Source organism: Mixophyes fleayi, chromosome 5 (genome assembly GCF_038048845.1).
Source record: "Mixophyes fleayi isolate aMixFle1 chromosome 5, aMixFle1.hap1, whole genome shotgun sequence".
Lineage (NCBI taxonomy): Eukaryota > Metazoa > Chordata > Amphibia > Anura > Limnodynastidae > Mixophyes > Mixophyes fleayi.
In genome coordinates this window covers 245,999,204-246,020,989 of record NC_134406.1, presented here as the reverse complement: position 1 = coordinate 246,020,989, position 21,786 = coordinate 245,999,204, and the positions used below count along the sequence as shown (strand labels likewise).

At 43.2% G+C, this 21,786-nt stretch overlaps 1 protein-coding gene across 2 annotated transcripts in view; it reads left to right on the top strand.

Annotated features, from left to right (window-relative positions):
* CDH17 (cadherin 17) overlaps window positions 1–21,786 on the top strand; it is a 322,180-nt gene that overhangs the window by 11,871 nt on the left and 288,523 nt on the right. For both annotated transcript variants that reach the window (XR_012692911.1, XM_075213793.1), the window contains exons 5-7: window positions 610–768; window positions 14,144–14,328; window positions 17,673–17,804. Coding sequence is in view for 1 of the 2 variants with exons in the window: in XM_075213793.1 (XP_075069894.1) it covers window positions 610–768; window positions 14,144–14,328; window positions 17,673–17,804 (476 nt within the window). In the remaining variant the exon portion in view is untranslated. The remainder of the gene's footprint in view (window positions 1–609; window positions 769–14,143; window positions 14,329–17,672; window positions 17,805–21,786) is intronic.

The following is a 21,786-nucleotide window of genomic DNA, read 5'->3' as shown; positions in this document are numbered from 1 at the left end:
CTAAGACCATTATTAAATGTACACATATTTGGTATCCTTATAATCAGGAGAATTAGACAAATGCATATCTGGTAAAATGGAATTTGGATATGTAACCCTATAAAAAAAAACTATGGAAAAGCATAAAAAAGCATCAAAAATATATTTATTTCAATGTGTTGCCAAGAGAAACTATGTCTTGAAAAACCAATAAACAATTTGCTTGGGTAGGATAAGAACTGAAAAAGTTAATTCTGGCAAAACTATGAAAATGGGTCTGGCCTGGATGGTATACCTCACCTCTGGCCTTGAAGGACTTAAAACATTTGTCTATGATTTCAAGCTGCACCATTCCTGCGACAGAACAAGTGCAATTGCTGCTTATTTACTTAATACATAACAGTTGAGTTAAACTTACAACCAAGCATAATGCATAGTTCTGATTGTTTCTTTTTTTTAACAATAGTTTTAATTGTGTAAGGGGTCCTTGCGATGGTTGTTATAGCACAGTCTGGAAGTATTGAATGTTGTAGCATTAACATGGTATTGTGTTATCGAATGTAAATTTCATCTTCCTTACTTTCGTATGATTGTCTAGACATGTAACACACAATCCTTTTTTCCATACAGGAATACCATTTGTCAGCGTTTACGCCACTGATAAAGATGACCCATTGACACCCAATGCACAACTAGTCTACGAAATCGTCAAGCAGATACCAGACCCATTCAAGGTTATGCTTTTCAAGATTAACAACATTACTGGTCAAATCTCCACCACTATAAATGGTACGTACAGAACAATTACAACTAATACGCTTCTCGTAGCTTAACATACACCCAGCTAACAGATGGACCAATTGCTTAGGCTGCAAAAGGAGGTATTTCATTGATAAAACATGTAGATTGTGGCTCCTAATCCATCTTATCCTCTTATTTTATCTCAACGGGAAATAAAAGATAATCTTCTTGGAGTCGTAGTCAATGTCTGAAGCAAATTAACTTCAAAAAGAATGAATTAGTATCATCGAATAATAGCAAAATTAACTGCTGAATAATATCAGTACTATAAGTATGTATGCTAATACATTTAAATATAAGAGACAAATGAAACAGTACATATTCTGTGTGGAAAATATAAACACTGAATAAATAACATTATGTGAGTCATTGTGATTTAAGTACCCTAAACAGGGGCGTACACAGGATTTTTAAGGGGGAGTTTCCCCCCCCCCCGAAAAAAATAATATATAGACAGAGCTGCTGCTGCGCATACGGCCGCGCAGCTCCATTTCGGCGGCGCTGGATTGTACAGCAGCAGCGGCGCTGTCAAAGAAGCGCCACGGCCGCTATGTAGGGGCACTGTTTAGCCCCCGTTCTTCACGGAGGGGAGGGGTTTCTGGAGAACCAGAAACCCCCCCTGCATGCGCCCCTGACTAAACCTTGATTTGATAGGTTTGATAGTTCTGAGGTGCGGTCTATTTTTTAAAATGTATTTATTTGTGTATTGATGAGTTTAACATCACATGGTTAACACACCCTAACGATTAGATATTACTGTAATTTTGCTCTACATTAAATTTTGTAGCTAGGAAACTATGCAAACATATAGACACAATCAAGACAACTGGCCTACTAGACTTAATGGTGCAAAGTGATTAATCACCCTGTAATGCTCACTATGTATATGGCAGTGACAGGCAAATTTACAATGAAATTTCAGATAGAATGCTCAATATATTTGCAGTTACATTTATTTCCGTTTCCGAGCTGTTCATAGGCCTTCATTCTTTTCTGGGGTCCATTTAATAAATTGAATGTTTACAAAAAAATCAGATTAAGGTCAGCAAGGGATAATGACTGTATTTTGTGTCTCAGTCCTATTATATTAGTGTTTATGTGTGTCAGCAGGATGTGATATTATTTCAATCCTGCCCATTCTAAATGACTTGTTTCTGTTGCAGCTATAACCACAGAAAAAAACACAAACATGATTTCTTAGATAAAAGAATGCATAAACTCTAACATAAATAATATGTAGTCACCTTCATATAAAACGTCTTTTAATGCATATTCTTAAAACCAATCAATACAATAAAATTCCGATAAAAGAAAATAAAACAAGTGTGAGGTGCTAATAGATAAAGTCAAAAGTAAAAATCCTGTTGACAGATCAATGTATCCAATCGGTCTCTTATTCCAAACACTTTCGCATCCACACTCCCCACCATTTTCCTGTCTAACTAAACTGTAGGCATAAATCTTAGTCCAACACATAGATAGGTCAATAAATAACCTCACAGTTCTCCAACTGTTGCTTTCAGCACAGCTCCTCTCAGAAATGGTGTCTGTCAGTCTGACCTGCTCTTATCCAAACAACCATTTCAGAGAAAATTTATCAAGCTGCGAATTTGAAAAGTGGAGATATTGCCTATAGCAACCAATCAGATTCTAGCTGTCATTTATTTAGTACATTCTACAAAATGATAGCTAGAATCCAATTGGTTGCTATAGGCAACAGCTCCACTTTTCGAACCCGCCGGCAACTCGCAGCTTGATAAATATACCCCTTCCTCACACTCCTGAATACATCCTCTAGTCTCTGCTGGCTATGTTACCTCTCAGTGTTGGCTCCAAATCCAAGGGCGCATATCTGGAGGGAAGGGGTGACAGCGGACAAAGGCTGACTCTGTGATACAGTTCCGTTCAAATAATTCTTCTTGCTGTCCAGATGGTTCTGAGATATCTTCTAGTTGTGAATTTTTCTCGAGTGTGATGTCCAACACATGGCGGTACCTACTTTCTGAGTACCAGATGCCAATTGTAACTTTGGCCTCATGTAGCTTAGAAGATAGACAGTTTACAATCAGTTTTTCCTTACTTAGTTCAGGATTGATTGTTTGCAGACTTCATCAGGATCTGGTCATAAAAATACTTCAAACTACTTTTTGAAGGTGATCAACATGCATGTCTATTTAGGTTTTGGGTTATTTCATTTTTTTCTATCCCTGGTTGACCCCTCTCTTCTATTCACTGCTTGGCCTTTTCCTGCATTTGAACCCAGTACTTTATCAAATGTCAATTGTCAGGCGAACAATTTCTACAAATGTTCCTCGGCGCCACTATGCACAGCTCATCTGCTATCACCTCACCCACTGTTAACAGCATTAATGGTTAAATGCCTCTACTTAAATTTACGAGGTCTGACTCTAGCATCCTTCTATAAACATAAGGCTGACATAGTCTTAATACAAAGGACCCGTTTCTCAGCTAGAGATCCCCCTCTCTCTAGAAATAGCCACTTTCCAACCTGTTCAATAGCCAATGGTCCCTTCAATGTAATGGGTTTGCCATTTTAGTCAGTTCAAAAGTTTCTTTTACACTTAAATCTAAAATTGAAGACAGAAATTGCAGATTTCTGATGCTCATAAGATCCCTAGAAGATAAATTAGTAACTATTGTCTCTATATATGCCCCAAATTCTAGACAGATACCGTTCTTGAGGGACATGTTTTACAAAATTAATAAACACAAAAAGGGAATCTTAATAATTCTGAGACACTTTAATATTGTAGCAGACTAGACAGATCCACAATTCCATATTCTCTCCTAAATCCAGGTCTTATAGGTCCCTCAACAGCATTCGCAAAAGTCCTTGCGGAGTATGATCTGTATGACACCTGGACAGTCAATGCAAAAGAGTATAGAGACTATATATATTATTCCTCAGTTCTTAATTCTTACTCACCTATTGATCTCATCCTTTCAGACAAATTGACTCCACAAAATACTACTAAGATCCAGATTCTCCCGATAAGATTGTCAGACCATGCCCCATTGTTATGGATCTGGAAGCTAACATACCCCCTAGTCCATGGAGCTTGCCACTCTACTTGCTAGCACTTTTAGAAGCTAAAACCGCTCCCAAAGAAGCCTTAGAATTGTACACTCATACTAACCGCCCAGAAGTAACTTCCATTTTCAACTATTGGTGTTCTTTGAAGGCTGTAGTTGGGGTCTAGCCATCCAGATGGGTTCTAGGATCAAAATAACAATCCTACATCACAAAATAAATATTGCCCTTCTAAGGAACTCAAGAATGAGTTAAGTCAAGTGAGAACCCAACTGCAAAAACTCTATGACGCGTACTCAACACGCTGTAAGTAATCTGAAGTGAAAATTCTATGTGGTGGGCAATAAAGCAGGCAGAGTACTGGCTAGAAAACAACATTTGTGTCACGGGCACTAGGAGTCTTTACCCAGGGATCACCAGGTGGTAAGCTTACCAGAGCAATGTAGATGGTAATAGTGTACTCTGGTAGCAGGGTGATCACGGAACAGGCAATAGTAGATGATGAGATGCTCAGGAAAGTCTATGACTAGCAGCACTGGTAATATGGAGGTGATAATACACGAGGAACTGTATGGACAAGGACAAGTGGAGGTAGTCAGTGGTCTGCGTTAGCAAGTTGTACCACTGCTATAGTGAGGAGGAATGTCCAACAGAAATGAGGAGGTGATGAGAGTCAGCGGTCTGTGAGTAGCAAGTGGTACCGCTGTCTGAGTGAAGGAATGGAATCCAAGTGGAGGTATCCGGGAAGTCAGTGGTCTGCGGTAGCAAGTTGTACCACTGCTATGTGAGAGGAATGGAACAGGTGATACTGGAACAGGAATCAGTGGTCTGCCTTCAGCAAGTTGTACTACTGAAAATATATGTGAGGAGGTGTACGGGGAGAGACTGCAACACAGGATGTACACGGGCACATTCAACACGATCCACAGTAATATGCACAATATATATAAATGACTGAACAGGTCTGCAAATGTAGGAAGTCTCTGAAGTAGTCCAGCACAAGGTAACACAGTCAATAATGGCAAAAGCCAGCGGATTGCAGACTCCAGAGGAGAACCAACACAGTCCAGCAAGATATGCAATACACCAGCACAGTCAATGAGAAGTATGCATACCGTGGTTCAGAAGGCAGTCAGACAGGAGTGCAGTGATACCTAGGCGGCAGGAGGCCGTCAGGATGAGAAGTCCCTGGATGTAAGAAGCAGGAGTCTAGTAGGTGCAGCGCACAGGTAAGTAGACCAGGGGAACCAGGAAGGCGTGGAGAGCAGATCAGCAGTAGATGGACGATAGGACTGGCAGCGGCAGCGGGACTCTGCGAACCCACGGGAGAGATGAGATGACGCTGAGGTGCACAGGAGCAGCGGGTAGAAATCAGTTAGCAGTCGCGATGATGAACTCAGGCGAGTTGCCGGCTGGAGGCTGTAGTGCACGGAGGCAGCGGATAGGAATCTGCTCACAGTCACGATGATGAACACAGACGAGTTGCCAGCTGGAGGCTGTAGTGCACGGAGGCAGCAGCTAGGAATCTGCTCACAGTCACGATGACGAACACAGGCGAGTTGCCAGCTGGAGGCTGTAGTGCACGGAGGCAGCGGATAGGAATCAGCTCACAGACTTGATGACGAACACAGGCGAGTTGCCAGCTGGAGGCTGTAGTGCACGGAGGCAGCGGATAGGAATCAGCTCACAGACTTGATGATGAACAGGTGAGTGAATAAGGAGAGAAGGCTGTAGTGCACGGAGGCAGCGGATAGGAATCAGCAAACAGTCACTATGGAATATAATAGCATTGGAGTGGTATAGGGGACTGTAGTGCACGGAGGCAGCGGATAGGAATCAGCTCACAGTCACGATGATACAGTTGATGGTAGAAGTGGTATGGGAGACTGTAGTGCACGGAGGCAGCGGATAGGAATCAGCTCACAGTCACGATGATACAGTTGAAGGTAGAAGTGGTATGGGAGACTGTAGTGCACGGAGGCAGCGGATAGGAATCAGCTCACAGTCACGATGATACAGTTGATGGTAGAAGTGGTATGGGAACCACAGTAGTAGAAGTGGTTAGGAAACCACAGAGGTAGAAGTGGTTTGGAAACCACAGGAATCAGCAGCGCTGAATACACGAGGAAACACCTTCAGAGGCTCATGGGGAATGAGACTCCAAGATCAGGCAACGTGGTGTTGACCACAGGTGCTTAATATAGGGAGTGTTGCCTGATCTGCCAATTGAGTTAAAGGGACATACACTGAAGTATGGGAAAGGGCTGCGCATGCGCAGACCCTCAGGATGGAGGACGGCCACGGTTCCTAAATGTCCGGGAAGAGGCACTCACGGTCCGGTGAGTGACAGTACCCCCCCTTTTAAAGGTGGGCACAGAACGCCTGGAACCGGGCTTGTCCGGATTTTTGGAATAAAACTTCTTCAAAAGGGCAGGAGCATTAAGATCTTCAGCTTTGATCCAAGAGCGCTCCTCAGGACCAAAGCCCTTCCAATGAACGAGGAAACGGAGTACTCCTCGCGAAATTTTTGCGTCTAGTACCTCAGTAATTTCGAAATCCTCCTCCTGATGAACTTGAACTGGCTGCGGAGCTGAGGGAGGTTTTGAAAAACGGTTGATAATAAGAGGCTTGAGTAAGGACACGTGGAAGGCATTAGAAATCCGAAGATTCTTAGGAAGAAGAAGTTTCACACATACTGGATTGATTACTTGAATGATCCTATATGGACCAATAAAACGAGGGGCGAATTTCATAGATGGGACCTTCAAACGAATGTTTTTAGTAGATAACCAGACACGATCTCCAATTTTTAGTGGTGGAATAGCCCGCCTCTTCTTATCTGCGAAAGATTTATATTTGATAGATGTTTTCTTCAAACAGGTTTTGACCTGAGACCAGATATTTTTAAAGGTCTGACAGGCCGTCTCCACCGCTGGAACTTGGGTGGGCGGGAGGGCAGGAAATTCCGGAAAAGACGGATGGTGACCGTAGACCACAAAAAATGGAGTTTTGGATGATGACTCATGGTACATGTTGTTATGGGCGAATTCGGCCCAAGGAAGCAACTCTACCCAGTTGTCTTGATTGGCTGAAGAGAACATCCTTATAAAAGTCTCAAGATCTTGATTGACACGCTCAGTCTGTCCGTTAGATTGCGGATGGTAAGAAGATGAGAGTGCTAATCGTATGCCCAAGGTTTTACAAAGGGCTCGCCAGAATCTGGAAACGAATTGTACTCCTCTATCTGACACAATCTCAGACGGACATCCATGGATGCGGAAGATCTCTTTAATGAAATGTTCAGCCAGGATAGACGAGGAAGGCAAACCAGACAGAGGGACGAAATGAGCCATCTTCGAAAATCTGTCCACCACCACCCAAATAGTGTTATGATTCTTACTAGGTGGTAAGTCAGTAACGAAATCCATACTAATATGGGTCCATGGTTTGGACGGAATGGGTAGTGGTCGCAGCAACCCTGCTGGAGTTCTGCGGGAAGATTTGAATTGGGAACATAATTCACAGGAGGCAATGAACTCTTTGACGTCTCTCCTCATTGAAGACCACCAGTAACTTCGAGAGAGCATCTCAAAGGTCTTGTGTTCACCGGCGTGTCCAGAAAAACGAGAGGCATGGAACCACGAAAGAATTTTCCTCCTTAGAGTAGGAGGCACGAGAGTCCTCCCAAATGGTAACGTTTTGGTAGATGAAGCAGCCAGTGAGATACATTTGGGATCTAAGATGGTATGGTTGGAAACCTCTTCTACATCAGAGGACGTCACAAAAGCTCTAGATAAAGCGTCAGCTTTTTTGTTCTTGGCAGCTGGTTTGAAGGTTATTATTGATTCGAAACGGGAAAAGAAAAGAGACCATCTTGCTTGGCGAGGGTTCAAGCATTGGGCAGACTGGAGGTATGACAAGTTCTTATGATCCGTGAAGATCGTCACTGGATGGCGAGCTCCTTCCAATAGGTATCTCCACTCCTCTAATGCAGCTTTGATAGCTAGTAACTCCTTGTCCCCGATAGTATAATTCTTCTCTGCGGGCAGAAGACCCCGAGAATAGAAGGCACAAGGATGGAATTTTTGCTGTTCCGAGCGTTGGGAGAGAATAGCTCCCAAGCCCACATTAGAGGCATCTACTTCTAGAAAGAAGGGGAGTGTCACATCAGGCTGTCGAAGGATTGGAGCCGAAGAGAAGGACTCTTTGAGTATTTGAAAGGCTTGAGAAGCCTCAGGCGACCATTGCTTAGGATTAGCCCCTTTTCGAGTCAGGGCCACAATAGGAGATGCAATGGAAGAAAAGTCTTGAATGAAGCGTCTATAGTAATTGGCAAAACCTAAAAAACGCTGAATAGCACGAAGAGTAGTTGGCTGGGGCCAATGTAGTACAGCATTCACCTTGTCTGGATCCATCTTCAGGCCAACTCCGGAAACTATATACCCCAAGAATGGAATCTGGGGTAATTCGAATGAACATTTTTCTAATTTACAGAACAATGAATTTTTTCGTAGCCTGGAGAGGACTTCTGCCACATGTTGGTGGTGAGAAGGCAGGTCCTGGGAAAAGATCAATATGTCGTCCAGGTAGACGACGACACATACATATAATAAGTCCCGAAAGATCTCATTAATGAAGCCTTGAAAAACAGCGGGGGCATTACACAGCCCGAAAGGCATTACCAGATATTCGTAATGCCCGTCTCTGGTGTTAAACGCTGTCTTCCATTCGTCACCGGAACGGATTCTGATTAAATTGTAGGCACCACGAAGATCCAACTTAGTGAAAATACGGGCTCCCTTGATGCGATCGAATAGCTCAGCGATCAGCGGAATGGGGTACCGATTCTTGATCGTAATGGCGTTGAGTCCACGAAAATCTATACAAGGGCGTAATGATCCATCCTTTTTCTTGACGAAGAAGAACCCAGCTCCAGCGGGAGAGGTGGAAGGTCGAATAAACCCACGCTGGAGGTTCTCCTGTATATACTCAGATGTAGCTTGAGTCTCAGGTAACGAGAGTGGATAGACCCGGCCCCTGGGGGGAGTCTTGCCAGGTAGAAGGTCGATCGGACAATCCCAAGAACGATGTGGAGGAAGACGTTCAGACTGAGCTTTATCAAACACATCGGTAAATGAAGCATATTGAGGAGGGAGACCCGGTGAGGTAGATGAGATGGAAGATTGCTGTACTTTGAGAGGAATGACTTGGGAAAGGCAACGATGGTGACATTCAGACCCCCAAGACGTGACTTGAGGGGTGCGCCAGTCAATCTGGGGAGAGTGACACTGAAGCCATGGAAGGCCTAAGACAATCGGACTTGTCGTAACAGGAAGGATTAAAAACGATATTACTTCATGATGCAGAGCACCAATCTGAAGTGTCACTGGAGACGTACTCTGAGTGATGAGACCGTTGATGAGACGTGAGCCATCTATAGCCGTCACAGTAATGGGTGTTTTTAAGGCAATCACTGGTAGAGACCATTGATTTACTAATGATTTGGAAATAAAATTTTCTGCTGCTCCGGAATCAATTAATGCCTGTGACTCAAAGGTTTTGGTAGCAGAGGAAATTGTAACATCAAAAGCGCAGACTTTAGATTTCAAGGAAGATGGAGAGGACTCCAGGGACCCTAACTTCACCTCTCCAGAACTAGTTAGGGCCTGGCATTTCCCGATCTCTTAGGGCAGGAGCTGAGAATATGAGTGGAATCAGCACAATAGATACAAAGTCTATTCTTTACTCTTCGTTTTCTCTCCTCGGAAGATAATTTGGAACGTCCTATTTCCATGGGAATCACAGAGGGTGAAACTGGACGAAATTGAGGGTTAGAACGAAGAGGTGCTTTAGCAGAAGTTGTTTTCTCAGCCTCTCTTTCACGAAATCTCATATCAACACGATGGCATAGAGAGATCAAATCTTCAAGTGATGAAGGAAGCTCTTGAGTAGTCAGTGCATCTTTAATTTTGTCAGAGAGCCCCTGCCAGAAGGCGGCAACTAGGGCTTCAGTGTTCCACTGAAGTTCAGAGGCTAAGATCCTAAATTGAATGACGTACTGGCCTACTGTATGAGATCCTTGTCGTAGGCGGAGGATGCTGGAAGCAGCGGAGGTCACACGACCTGGTTCATCGAACACACTTCGAAATGTAGAAATGAATTTGGCACTATCTTGCAATATAGGGTCATTTCTCTCCCACAGAGGGGAGGCCCAAGCCAGGGCTTGTCCTGAAAACAAAGAGATAAGATAGGCCACTCTGGAACGATGGGTAGAAAAATTTTGAGGTTGGAGCTCAAAATGGACTGAACATTGGTTAAGGAAACCCCTACAAGTTTTGGGGTCTCCATCGTACTTTGACGGAGTAGGCAGGTGAAGCGTGGAAGCTGTAGACACCTGGGATGGCACTGGGGAAACAGAGGAAAGCACAGAAGCCTCAGGAGTAGCTGTCCCAGTCTGTCCAGATGTTCCTTGGGAGGTTAATGACTGATAACACTGAAGTAACAGCTGTTGGCGGGCATCCTGTTGCTCCACACGGCTGACCAGATGCTGCAGCATCTCGTTGGCGGTAGGTTCCGTATCTGGGTCTGTCATGGCCTGATCTTACTGTCACGGGCACTAGGAGTCTTTACCCAGGGATCACCAGGTGGTAAGCTTACCAGAGCAATGTAGATGGTAATAGTGTACTCTGGTAGCAGGGTGATCACGGAACAGGCAATAGTAGATGATGAGATGCTCAGGAAAGTCTATGACTAGCAGCACTGGTAATATGGAGGTGATAATACACGAGGAACTGTATGGACAAGGACAAGTGGAGGTAGTCAGTGGTCTGCGTTAGCAAGTTGTACCACTGCTATAGTGAGGAGGAATGTCCAACAGAAACGAGGAGGTGATGAGAGTCAGCGGTCTGCGAGTAGCAAGTGGTACCGCTGTCTGAGTGAAGGAATGGAATCCAAGTGGAGGTATCCGGGAAGTCAGTGGTCTGCGGTAGCAAGTTGTACCACTGCTATGTGAGAGGAATGGAACAGGTGATACTGGAACAGGAATCAGTGGTCTGCCTTCAGCAAGTTGTACTACTGAAAATATATGTGAGGAGGTGTACGGGGAGAGACTGCAACACAGGATGTACACGGGCACATTCAACACGATCCACAGTAATATGCACAATATATATAAATGACTGAACAGGTCTGCAAATGTAGGAAGTCTCTGAAGTAGTCCAGCACAAGGTAACACAGTCAATAATGGCAAAAGCCAGCGGATTGCAGACTCCAGAGGAGAACCAACACAGTCCAGCAAGATATGCAATACACCAGCACAGTCAATGAGAAGTATGCATACCGTGGTTCAGAAGGCAGTCAGACAGGAGTGCAGTGATACCTAGGCGGCAGGAGGCCGTCAGGATGAGAAGTCCCTGGATGTAAGAAGCAGGAGTCTAGTAGGTGCAGCGCACAGGTAAGTAGACCAGGGGAACCAGGAAGGCGTGGAGAGCAGATCAGCAGTAGATGGACGATAGGACTGGCAGCGGCAGCGGGACTCTGCGAACCCACGGGAGAGATGAGATGACGCTGAGGTGCACAGGAGCAGCGGGTAGAAATCAGTTAGCAGTCGCGATGATGAACTCAGGCGAGTTGCCGGCTGGAGGCTGTAGTGCACGGAGGCAGCGGATAGGAATCTGCTCACAGTCACGATGATGAACACAGACGAGTTGCCAGCTGGAGGCTGTAGTGCACGGAGGCAGCAGCTAGGAATCTGCTCACAGTCACGATGACGAACACAGGCGAGTTGCCAGCTGGAGGCTGTAGTGCACGGAGGCAGCGGATAGGAATCAGCTCACAGACTTGATGACGAACACAGGCGAGTTGCCAGCTGGAGGCTGTAGTGCACGGAGGCAGCGGATAGGAATCAGCTCACAGACTTGATGATGAACAGGTGAGTGAATAAGGAGAGAAGGCTGTAGTGCACGGAGGCAGCGGATAGGAATCAGCAAACAGTCACTATGGAATATAATAGCATTGGAGTGGTATAGGGGACTGTAGTGCACGGAGGCAGCGGATAGGAATCAGCTCACAGTCACGATGATACAGTTGATGGTAGAAGTGGTATGGGAGACTGTAGTGCACGGAGGCAGCGGATAGGAATCAGCTCACAGTCACGATGATACAGTTGAAGGTAGAAGTGGTATGGGAGACTGTAGTGCACGGAGGCAGCGGATAGGAATCAGCTCACAGTCACGATGATACAGTTGATGGTAGAAGTGGTATGGGAACCACAGTAGTAGAAGTGGTTAGGAAACCACAGAGGTAGAAGTGGTTTGGAAACCACAGGAATCAGCAGCGCTGAATACACGAGGAAACACCTTCAGAGGCTCATGGGGAATGAGACTCCAAGATCAGGCAACGTGGTGTTGACCACAGGTGCTTAATATAGGGAGTGTTGCCTGATCTGCCAATTGAGTTAAAGGGACATACACTGAAGTATGGGAAAGGGCTGCGCATGCGCAGACCCTCAGGATGGAGGACGGCCACGGTTCCTAAATGTCCGGGAAGAGGCACTCACGGTCCGGTGAGTGACAATTTGTTTAGTAACTTCCATGGCTAGGCTGAAGACAGCTGCAAAGAGCCAAAAACAGAATAAAAATTGAAAGATAGCAAAGACACCCCCACAATCAGGAGTTAATTATATAGGTAAGTTTCTGAATAACTGAAAACTGACAACGCTGGATTCAGACTTTAGACTAGCTCTTAACATCCCTTTTTCACAGTTAGAAATCCAAAATGTCATTAAAAACCTCCCAAAATATGAGGCACCTGGTCCTGAGGACTAAACAACTTTTACACCATGTTCCAAACAGAATTGATTCCCATTCTTGAATAGTTATATATTGCTGGTACACAGTGACAAACTTTTCCGAAGGATATATTAGAGTCACAGATTGTAACCATACCCAAGATGGGAAAAGATCCAACAAACTGTCAGAATTATAGGCCGATGTCCTTACTTAACACCGATATGAAGATTTATGATAAACTTGTAGGAAGTAGGCTTAATCCTACTATTCCGAAACTTAGATACCCAGACCAGGCTGGCCTTGTGTTGGAACACCAGGCGTCAGACAACAAAAGAAGAGTAATTAATATAACTGAACAGGTAACAAAAGGCCAGAGGGAGTTGTTGGTGCTTTCTCTCGATGCTGAGACCGAATTTGACCGACTAATTGGGACTATGTGAGACATGCATTGGCTTTGAAGACATAATTTTAAAACCTACCTTACCCTTATCCCTCTGTCAGGATATTAATGGTTTTCTATTGGACAGATTAAGGCTCCTTTCCCCTCTTATCTTTACTCTCGCTATTGAACCGCTAGTGGAAAAAGGTAGACTTTCCCACACCTTCCAGGGTACGTGATGAAACCAGCAGTGTCCTACTCTTTCACTATGGCAGCAGTGTGCCAACAAATTGATTATACCAGCAGTTCCCCTGCAAATACTAATAGTGTCTCCACTACATAATTATTTATAATTATACCAGGAGCCCACCATTTAAAAACTATTTCAGTGATATCCACCATATATGACTTTTCAGCAGTATCCCTGATATGAGATTATACTAGTAATATTAACAGTGTAATTATACCATCAGTTCTACATCATTAAATACTAGCAGTCATGCCCACCCTTCAAATTATAATAGCAATTCCAACATCAATAAAGTATAGCTGAACCCTTGCCCAAGGCGGTACTAGTGAGCTGTGGGCCCTAGTGCAGGGAAGCAGGGAGGAAGGAACCGTGGCCCACAGCTCGCTAGTTCCCCCGTGCAGTGGGCCCCATTATCTCCATGGGCCCCGATGCACCACACCTGCTGCACCAGTGGCAGTTCCGCCACTGGCCTTGCCCACACTTTACCAAGCGCGTATACATGGCTAGCAGAGTTGCCAAGGATATACCATGGCCCACTGACCTGTTTATATCAGTGCCTACGTGATTAAATATCAGCATAGGTGCCCATTGTCTAGATTATACTAACAGCGACCACATGAATAAATAACAACAAAGGCGCCACTAACCAAATTATGCAAGCCATGGCAACAAGATTAAAGGACCATTAATTAATTCTCAAACTTTTCATGTTAACTTACTGGACAGTTCACTCGCTGTTTGCCAGTACCACCAAAAATGGGCATGGTGTGGACAGCCCTGGTGGTTACTTCTTAAAGCATTTTAAATATGTCATTATGATAACTGATGCCATGATTAAGATTTGTCAGGTAATGTAACAAATTCCTTATTATTTCTGTTCCCTTTGTTTGCAGGAACTCAACACTTAAAGGCAGATGATGAATATGAGCTTCTTTTAATGGTATCAGACTCAGCGGTGAATGCCTTTACTCATAATACAAAGGTGACAATCACAGTAACAGAAAATCTCTGGAAGGCTCCCTTGCCAATCCTTATAGTGGAAAACTCCACAAGTCCTCATCCCATCAAAATAACCCAGGTACTGCATGAGGTCATTGAAGCATTTGCATACTTGCAATCTAATACAAAAGTAGTATCAAGTGATAGCAAAATAGCTGGGAGTATGTGTGAAATACGGACATAATACATAAGGTCTGGGATTTACAATTAGTGTGTTCTTTAAATGGTGATATGCTAGGTCATCTGACATCTAGGCTTACATTTATCAATGCTTCTATTAAACCTTCTAAATAGGATAAGAGGAGGGCTTGCCCATAGCAACCAATCATATTCTAGCTTTCATTTATTTAATACATTCTAGAAATTGATAGCTAGAATCTGATTGGATAATATGGCCAGCACCTCCACATATAATGAGGCATAAAATTACTGCATTGCAGTACTGAGCTTTTTTTTTTAAAGCAGAATTAGTTAATAATTTGGAGGTATGGTGGCCCCTTTATAACTTTGCTATGAGGTATGAATCCAATGGTGAAGGGCCTTTTCCCCAATTATCTGGAGATTGGAGGAGTGCTTTCTACCTTACCACCTGCGGGATATGCACAGTGATAAGCCCCAGCATAACAGGTCTGGGTATTATAAAGTTGAAGTAGAAATCCACCAACTAGTCAGTCTATTGGTGGAAATGTATCAAGGTGCGAGAGGTACGACAGGCCAAACTGCTGGAAAAGCACCATTTTCAAAAGTGTCACATAACAAATTTCTGTTCCGATTTTTTTAGCCATTAGTGAAATACAAATCATGAGATATGTGAAGCAGCGGTTTAGCCAGGATCTTGACGAAAAAATGCCAGAAAAATAAAGGTGGTTTTGACTGCTAAGATTAGGAAAGCTATTTTGGCAATCAAAGTGTGTAAAAAACAAAAGTGTTACAAAAAACCTTCCTGCCCCTTCCTTGCTGGGCATTGCTAGGTAGCATCAGCCCCGCTCTCTAGGCGGGTACCTGAGCTAATGAGCATTGGGCACCTCCTGGTGGGTACAGGGTAATAAACTGGAATTGGCCAACTGTGCCCCGTTGTTGTCATAATAAATACTAGTGCCCTCATTGTTGTCATAATAAATACTAGTGCCCTCATTGTTGTCATAATAAATACTAGTGCCCTCATTGTTGTCATAATAAATACTAGTGCACCCATTATTGTCATAATAAATACTAGTGCACCCATTATTGTCATAATAAATACTAGTGCCCCCATTGTTGTCATAATAAATAATAGTGCCCTCTTTGATGTCTTCAAAAATAATATGTTGACTCTTATTATTTAACTTGTACCCACAAGTATTTCCTTAGTGCAGGGTTCTATCCAAGTACTTATTTACAATCTTCTTTTTTTTCTTGAGCCGACATAATCTTGCAAGTGAACCAGACTGCTCTCAAGGAGCACCTGTAACTAAATGTGTTAAAGGCCAGGTGCCTGACAATTTAATAGATGGGCAGTCACTCAGGAACGTTCTCTCATCTATCAAAGGGGGTACTATTATTTATTTACTAGGATTATTTACTTATTATTTAATTATTTACTTACATCCCTTAGGATGTAAGCTCGCATGAGCAGGGCCCCTCTCCCCTCCTGTCTCCATACCTACTCTTCTGCTCCGCCTTTACTCCATTTGTCTGCCCGGAGTTTCTGAAGCATTGGTACTTTGTGTTTATTGTTCTGTAATGTTTCACCCTGTATGGTCTACTGTTTGTACTATGTAAGGCGCTGCGGAAACCTTGTGGCGCCTAACAAATAAATGATAATAATAATACTATGAGAACAATGGGGGCAGAATTGGTTATTCCAATTACTAAGAGGGCACAAGATTTAGTTTATTAACCTGTTACCCACCGGCCTGGAGTACCAGGAGGGCCTCAATGTTACATAGCATTGAGCCAGGCATTACTAGGTGTGGGGTGTCCAACGTTTCCTCTGGCCCCCCTCTAGAGGACCAGGAGCAATGCAAAGTTGTATGGCCCGTCAAGGAATTGGAGGAACGTTTTTATTTTAACAAGTACAAATACTTGTTTCCCGCATGCCGCTTGTAAACTTGCATTGTACCCAATGGCAAAAGTACTATATTGCAACAGATCTATAATGCACTGGGAGTACTGATCAGAGTGTGTTTAAGCAAGAGAAAGTCATGACACATGTCTTATGGTATACAGGGGCAGAGCAGTGAGTGAGAGCAATGTTTTGGTATTTGAAAGCAGAGTTTGTAAAACGATCCACGCAATGGAAAATGTAACCAGACGTGTGTTTCAAGAGCCAAAGCTGCCTGACCGCTGATTCTGTTACTGCTTTGTGAGAAGAACAGTATTTTTTTCAACTTCTTCATTCTTAGAGATCAACAAATGCATTTATAATAACTGAAAAGGTGAAAAAATATATAACCATGATAAGCTAAATAATGATGCTAAACAATGAGAATAAGGGGGGAATGTACCGAGCTGCAGTTGAAAAATCGTCATTTTTTGGTGTTTTTTTGGCGGTTTTGAAAAATGAGGATGTATGAAAGGGCCGACTGATAGAATACTGCTGGAAAGTCGCTTCTTTCAAAAGTGCCACATTAGAAATCACTTTCCCGACTTTAAGCCATGATAAGAATACAAAGAAAACATGGGATTTATCAAGCAGCGGTTTTGGCTGCCAAAAAGAAGTGATGGAAAAAAAGGCAGAAAAATAGAGGCGGTTCTGATAGGCAACATGGATCAAACAAATAATAGATGGATCAAACAGCCTGCTGTTCAAAGCATAACAGGAGGCAACGGTGATTTATGAATTATTGGGCAAGCATTATTTATTAATTAAGGGGTAAAATTAATTTTAAATGAATGTATAGGGGCAAAATTAATTTGTAATTAAGTTATGGGGCAATATTAATTTACAATTAAATTAAGAGTGCAATATTATTTGACTGCAAACAGGGCAATAATCAATTATGATGGGGCAACACTTATTATTTCATGATGAGGCCACCATTTATACTGTATATGTGCGAGCATGCACTTGTACCTATGTGCATGCTGGCACTTGTAGTGCTAGTGTTTTCAGACTAAGCATCATTTTAGGAAAATTAAAACATAGTTTAGTTTCCATGTCACCCTGAATTGTAAATTCGAGCCACCTCTTTTTATTTTCCCTGTTTTACAGTTGCACACTTTACCCATTCTGTCCTTTTTTTTTTTGGTTGCAGCCATTATATATCGTTTACTTCGTGATTGTTTTGGGAAACTGGTTGCGGTTTGTGGGATTTTAGTAAGCTCTTTATCGCGCAGTCAAAAGTTTAACCTTTCGTTATATTGTTCATACTTCAAACTATTGAAATATAGTGATTAGTAAAACACACAACACAGTAACTTATTTTATTCTTTATTCTTCAGGTCAGGTGGAATGATAACAGTGTCATATATGAACTGCACCAACGAGACAAATTTCAGAGGTTTCCTTTTACCATTGATCAAAATGGGGATATTAATGTAACTGAACCGCTGGACAGAGAAGAGCAGGATCAGGTAATAAATATCATATAACATCTTGTATAATAAATATAAGTATGGCTACTGTATACTACCTCCCTGGGTGATCTCATCACTTCCTTCGATCTCCAGGATCACCTTTATGCTGATGACATTCAACTCTACATCTCTTCCCCTGTCCCCCTTCTCCTCCTTTGTGTATCTGACTGCCTTTCTGCCATCTCCTCTTGGATGTCCTCACGTTTTTTTCAAAATCAACATTGCCAAAACCGAACTCATTGTCTTCCCTCCCTCTAAATTTTCATCCCACCTTGATCTCTTTATCACTGTTAGCAACACCACCATCTCTTCTGTTTCCCAACCCCGCAGCCTGGGTGTCACCCTTGACTCCTCTTTCTCTTTTGCCCCCCACATTCAGTCTCTGGTCCAGTCCTGTATCTTCGAACAACGCAACATCGCCTGCATCTGGCCCTTCCTATCTCAGAATGTCACCAAAACCATTATCCATGCACTCATCATTTCCCGTCTCAATTACTGTAACCTTCCCCTCACCGGCCTTCCCCGCTCCCACCTCACCCCCCCCCCCCTTTGCTCTATACTCAACTCGGCTGCGAGACTTATCTTCCTTTCACACCACTCTTCTTCTGCCTCCCTTCTCTGCTTGTCTTACACTGGCTCCCCTTCTCCTACAGGAACCTTTTATAACTCCTCACCCTCATCTACAAGGTCCTCTCCCACTCCAATCTCCTCTCCATTCACACTCCTGTTCCCTGCGATCGGCCAATGACTGTCTCCTCTCCTCCACTCTGATCACCTCATCCCTCGCCAGAATTCAAGATTTAGCCCAGGCTGCCCCCTCCACTGGATCGACAAAACAAACACAGGAACTGGCCTTCCTTTTTTCTTAGACCCCTGCCCACTCCTTCTAGCTATGGAAAGAAGCTCTTCCTTACCTGTTCATACTGTGACCTTTCTCCATCTGCCTTGTCTACCCACCTGAGCAGGAGACTCCTCCCAAGGATGTCAGTATCGCTCATTGCTGCATTTTGTTCCTCCAGATCTCTAATGTGAGCTACTAGATGGGACAAATGCTCACATTTAGGGCAGAGGTATGCACCCTGAAACGCCTGTTGAAAACGTTTATACGTAGGCCCTGTTGCCACTTATTATCCCTTTATCCTATCTTTTAAATTCTTACTATAAATATATTTTATTAATTATCCAAACTCCTGCACCATACCCATTGGTGCCTTATCTATCCCTAGTAAAAATGTGTCCCTGAAAGTTACCAGAGCCGTGATATCTTTACCCATTTAACTAAGTCTGACGGATTTACAACTTGTCTGTCAAATGGGCCAATTTAGTAATAAATGCCGATAGGGCTGTTTTTTTTAATTAATTAGATAGAATGCCACTTATCACTATGATTAACACTAAAATCTCGTAGAGACAACTGCTCGATAGTCACTGCCTCGGCGATACTGGCCAGGAATGGTAATGCTAATTCCTGCTCAGCATTACCCAGGCATTGTCTAAGTTTAATTTGAAGGACAAAGTGGACTATTGTTAGAATAATGTCTAGGGCTTAAATGAACTCAGTCCACTACAGTGTTAAATCTCTGCTCATCATGAAAACCTCCTTTTTTTATATTATTGATCCTCTAATATTTTTGTTTGTTGGATGTGTATCATTGTAACCTATAGGCACATAATCTTGGGCACCCTAAAAGTGTGCTTTATTAGTTGACATTTTGAATTTCCACAGTTCATTCATCCTTCTTTATGAAAGAAAATAAGTGTTTGCTATGCACTGCTCAGTGAAAAAGTCAATTCTCACCCTCTGGTTTTCGTCTACTGTGCCCAACATGAAATCCAGCCTTGGATGCTTGCCATTAGATTTACTGCAAACTGTTTCAGAAACAAACTTCGGAGTTGCAACTGTATTTATGTATATATAATTGCCTACTGTCCGCAATGTCCAGGGGCTGTTCTACATAAAGTATTTTACTACAACCCTAGGAGCTGTTACGTGCAGCCATGTTCCCTAGAGCCCTGCCATTTAGTGATGGGTAGTTCACGAATGATTAGTTCAAATGAACTAATCTTCAAAGTGAACTAATTCATTCAGTTCACAGCTCTGGCAAAGATTAGTTCACCAGGAACTAAAACAAGTGGGAGGAGTTAGAGATAAAGCAGAGCAGCTCCAGCAGCCTCACTCACTGTCTCATTCACACTGGCTCTTTTGTTTCTATTCAGCTCTCTCATTTAATGCTCATGAGTCAGTACCTCTAAACTGCCAAAGGTGGCACTGCTGTGCTCAGACATTGTGTGAGACTCTGAGGAGCTGATCACAGAACTGTGATCCATGGGGCAGCACAGTGACCTAGTGGTTAGCACTTCTGCCTCACAGCATTGGGGTCAAGAGTTAGATTCCCGACCATGGCCTTATCTGTGTGGAATTTGTATGTTCTCCCTGTGTGTGCGTGGGTCTCCACCGGGTGCTCTGGTTTCCTCCCACACTCCAAAAACATACTGGTAGGTTAATTGGCTGCTATCAAAATTGACCCTAATCTCTCCCTCCCTCTCTGTCTGTCTGTCTCCCTCTCTGTCTGTCTGTGTCTATATTAGGGAATTTAGACTGTAAGCTCCAATGGGGCAAGGACTGATGTGAATGAGTTCTCTGTACAGCGCTGCGGAATTAGTGGCGCTATATAAATAAATGATGATGATGATGATGAGTCATTCTCCTGGCTCAGGAGTTCAATAGTTCATCTAGTTCATTTGACTATTCTGACTCATATGACTCTCTGACTCATTTCACTCATCTGAATCTTTTCACTCGTCTGCATCTTTTGAATCATTTAGATTATTTAGCTCATGAGTCACAGGATACATTCCCTTCTCTGTCAGCTCAAGACACAGTGCACTGCTGAGTGCTGAATGCTATATACTGTAGTTCTGTTTACTGCACCATATATACAGGGGAGATGTATTAAACCTTCAAGAGAGATAAAGTGGAAATGTTGCCCATAGCAACTAATCATTTTCTGCCATTTTATAGACTCTGCTAGATAAATGACAGAAGCTAATTAGTCATAATTGCCAACATTATGTTGGTTACATCTGGGAGTTCCTGGAGCGGGGTATGGGCGTAGGGGCCGGGGATTGCACCATTTTGGCACCGAACCCAATGATGTGATGCCTGTTTTGGGTCTTTTTCATTTGCATATTATGGAAGCAATAAATAATAATGAAAATGTAATTAACTTTGCAGAGCTCAACATGTCACTACTAGTCTTTGTATAAGTGATTGCCCTTTATAAAATATTAAAAATGATCTTACATATTAAAATTATCGGATCATTTTAACAGGACTATAACTCATCTAATGAGGTAGTAGTAGATATGCCTGCAGCATGTGTAATAGACTAGATCTATGTCTCCAATCACTTTTCTCAGCAGTGTTCCAGAGCTAGTGGTATAACTGAACTAACTGAGCTAAATGAACTAAATGAGTCAAATGAACTACTGAGTCACATGAGTGAAATAAGCCAAATGAACTAAATGAGCCAAATGAACTACTGAGTCAAATGAGCCAAATGAACTAATCTTTTAAACTAATCTTTTGTGTGAACTAGATCAGAATAAACTAATCTTCAAAATGAACTAGATTTCCCATCACTAGTGCCGTTTCTGTAATACTGAACCATAAAAGTACTTGAGTACACTACCTTTGGTAGCAGAGGAGGTGGCGTGAGCAGGAGGACCAATCACAAGCTATGACTGCACACCTCCCGCACCTTTTTATGTTCAGGCTGTAACATAGTTGCCAACCCCCGGAAACTTGTTTCCGGGAGAGGGGGCGTGACTAGAGGGCGGGAGGGGGTGGGACGAGGCCAATCGCGTCATTTTGGCCCCGCCCCCGCAAACACGTAATTTGCGCCGCGGGGGGCGGGGCCAAAATGACACGATTAGCCTCGTCCCGCCCCCTCCCGCCCTCCAAAATGGTGTGATTCCT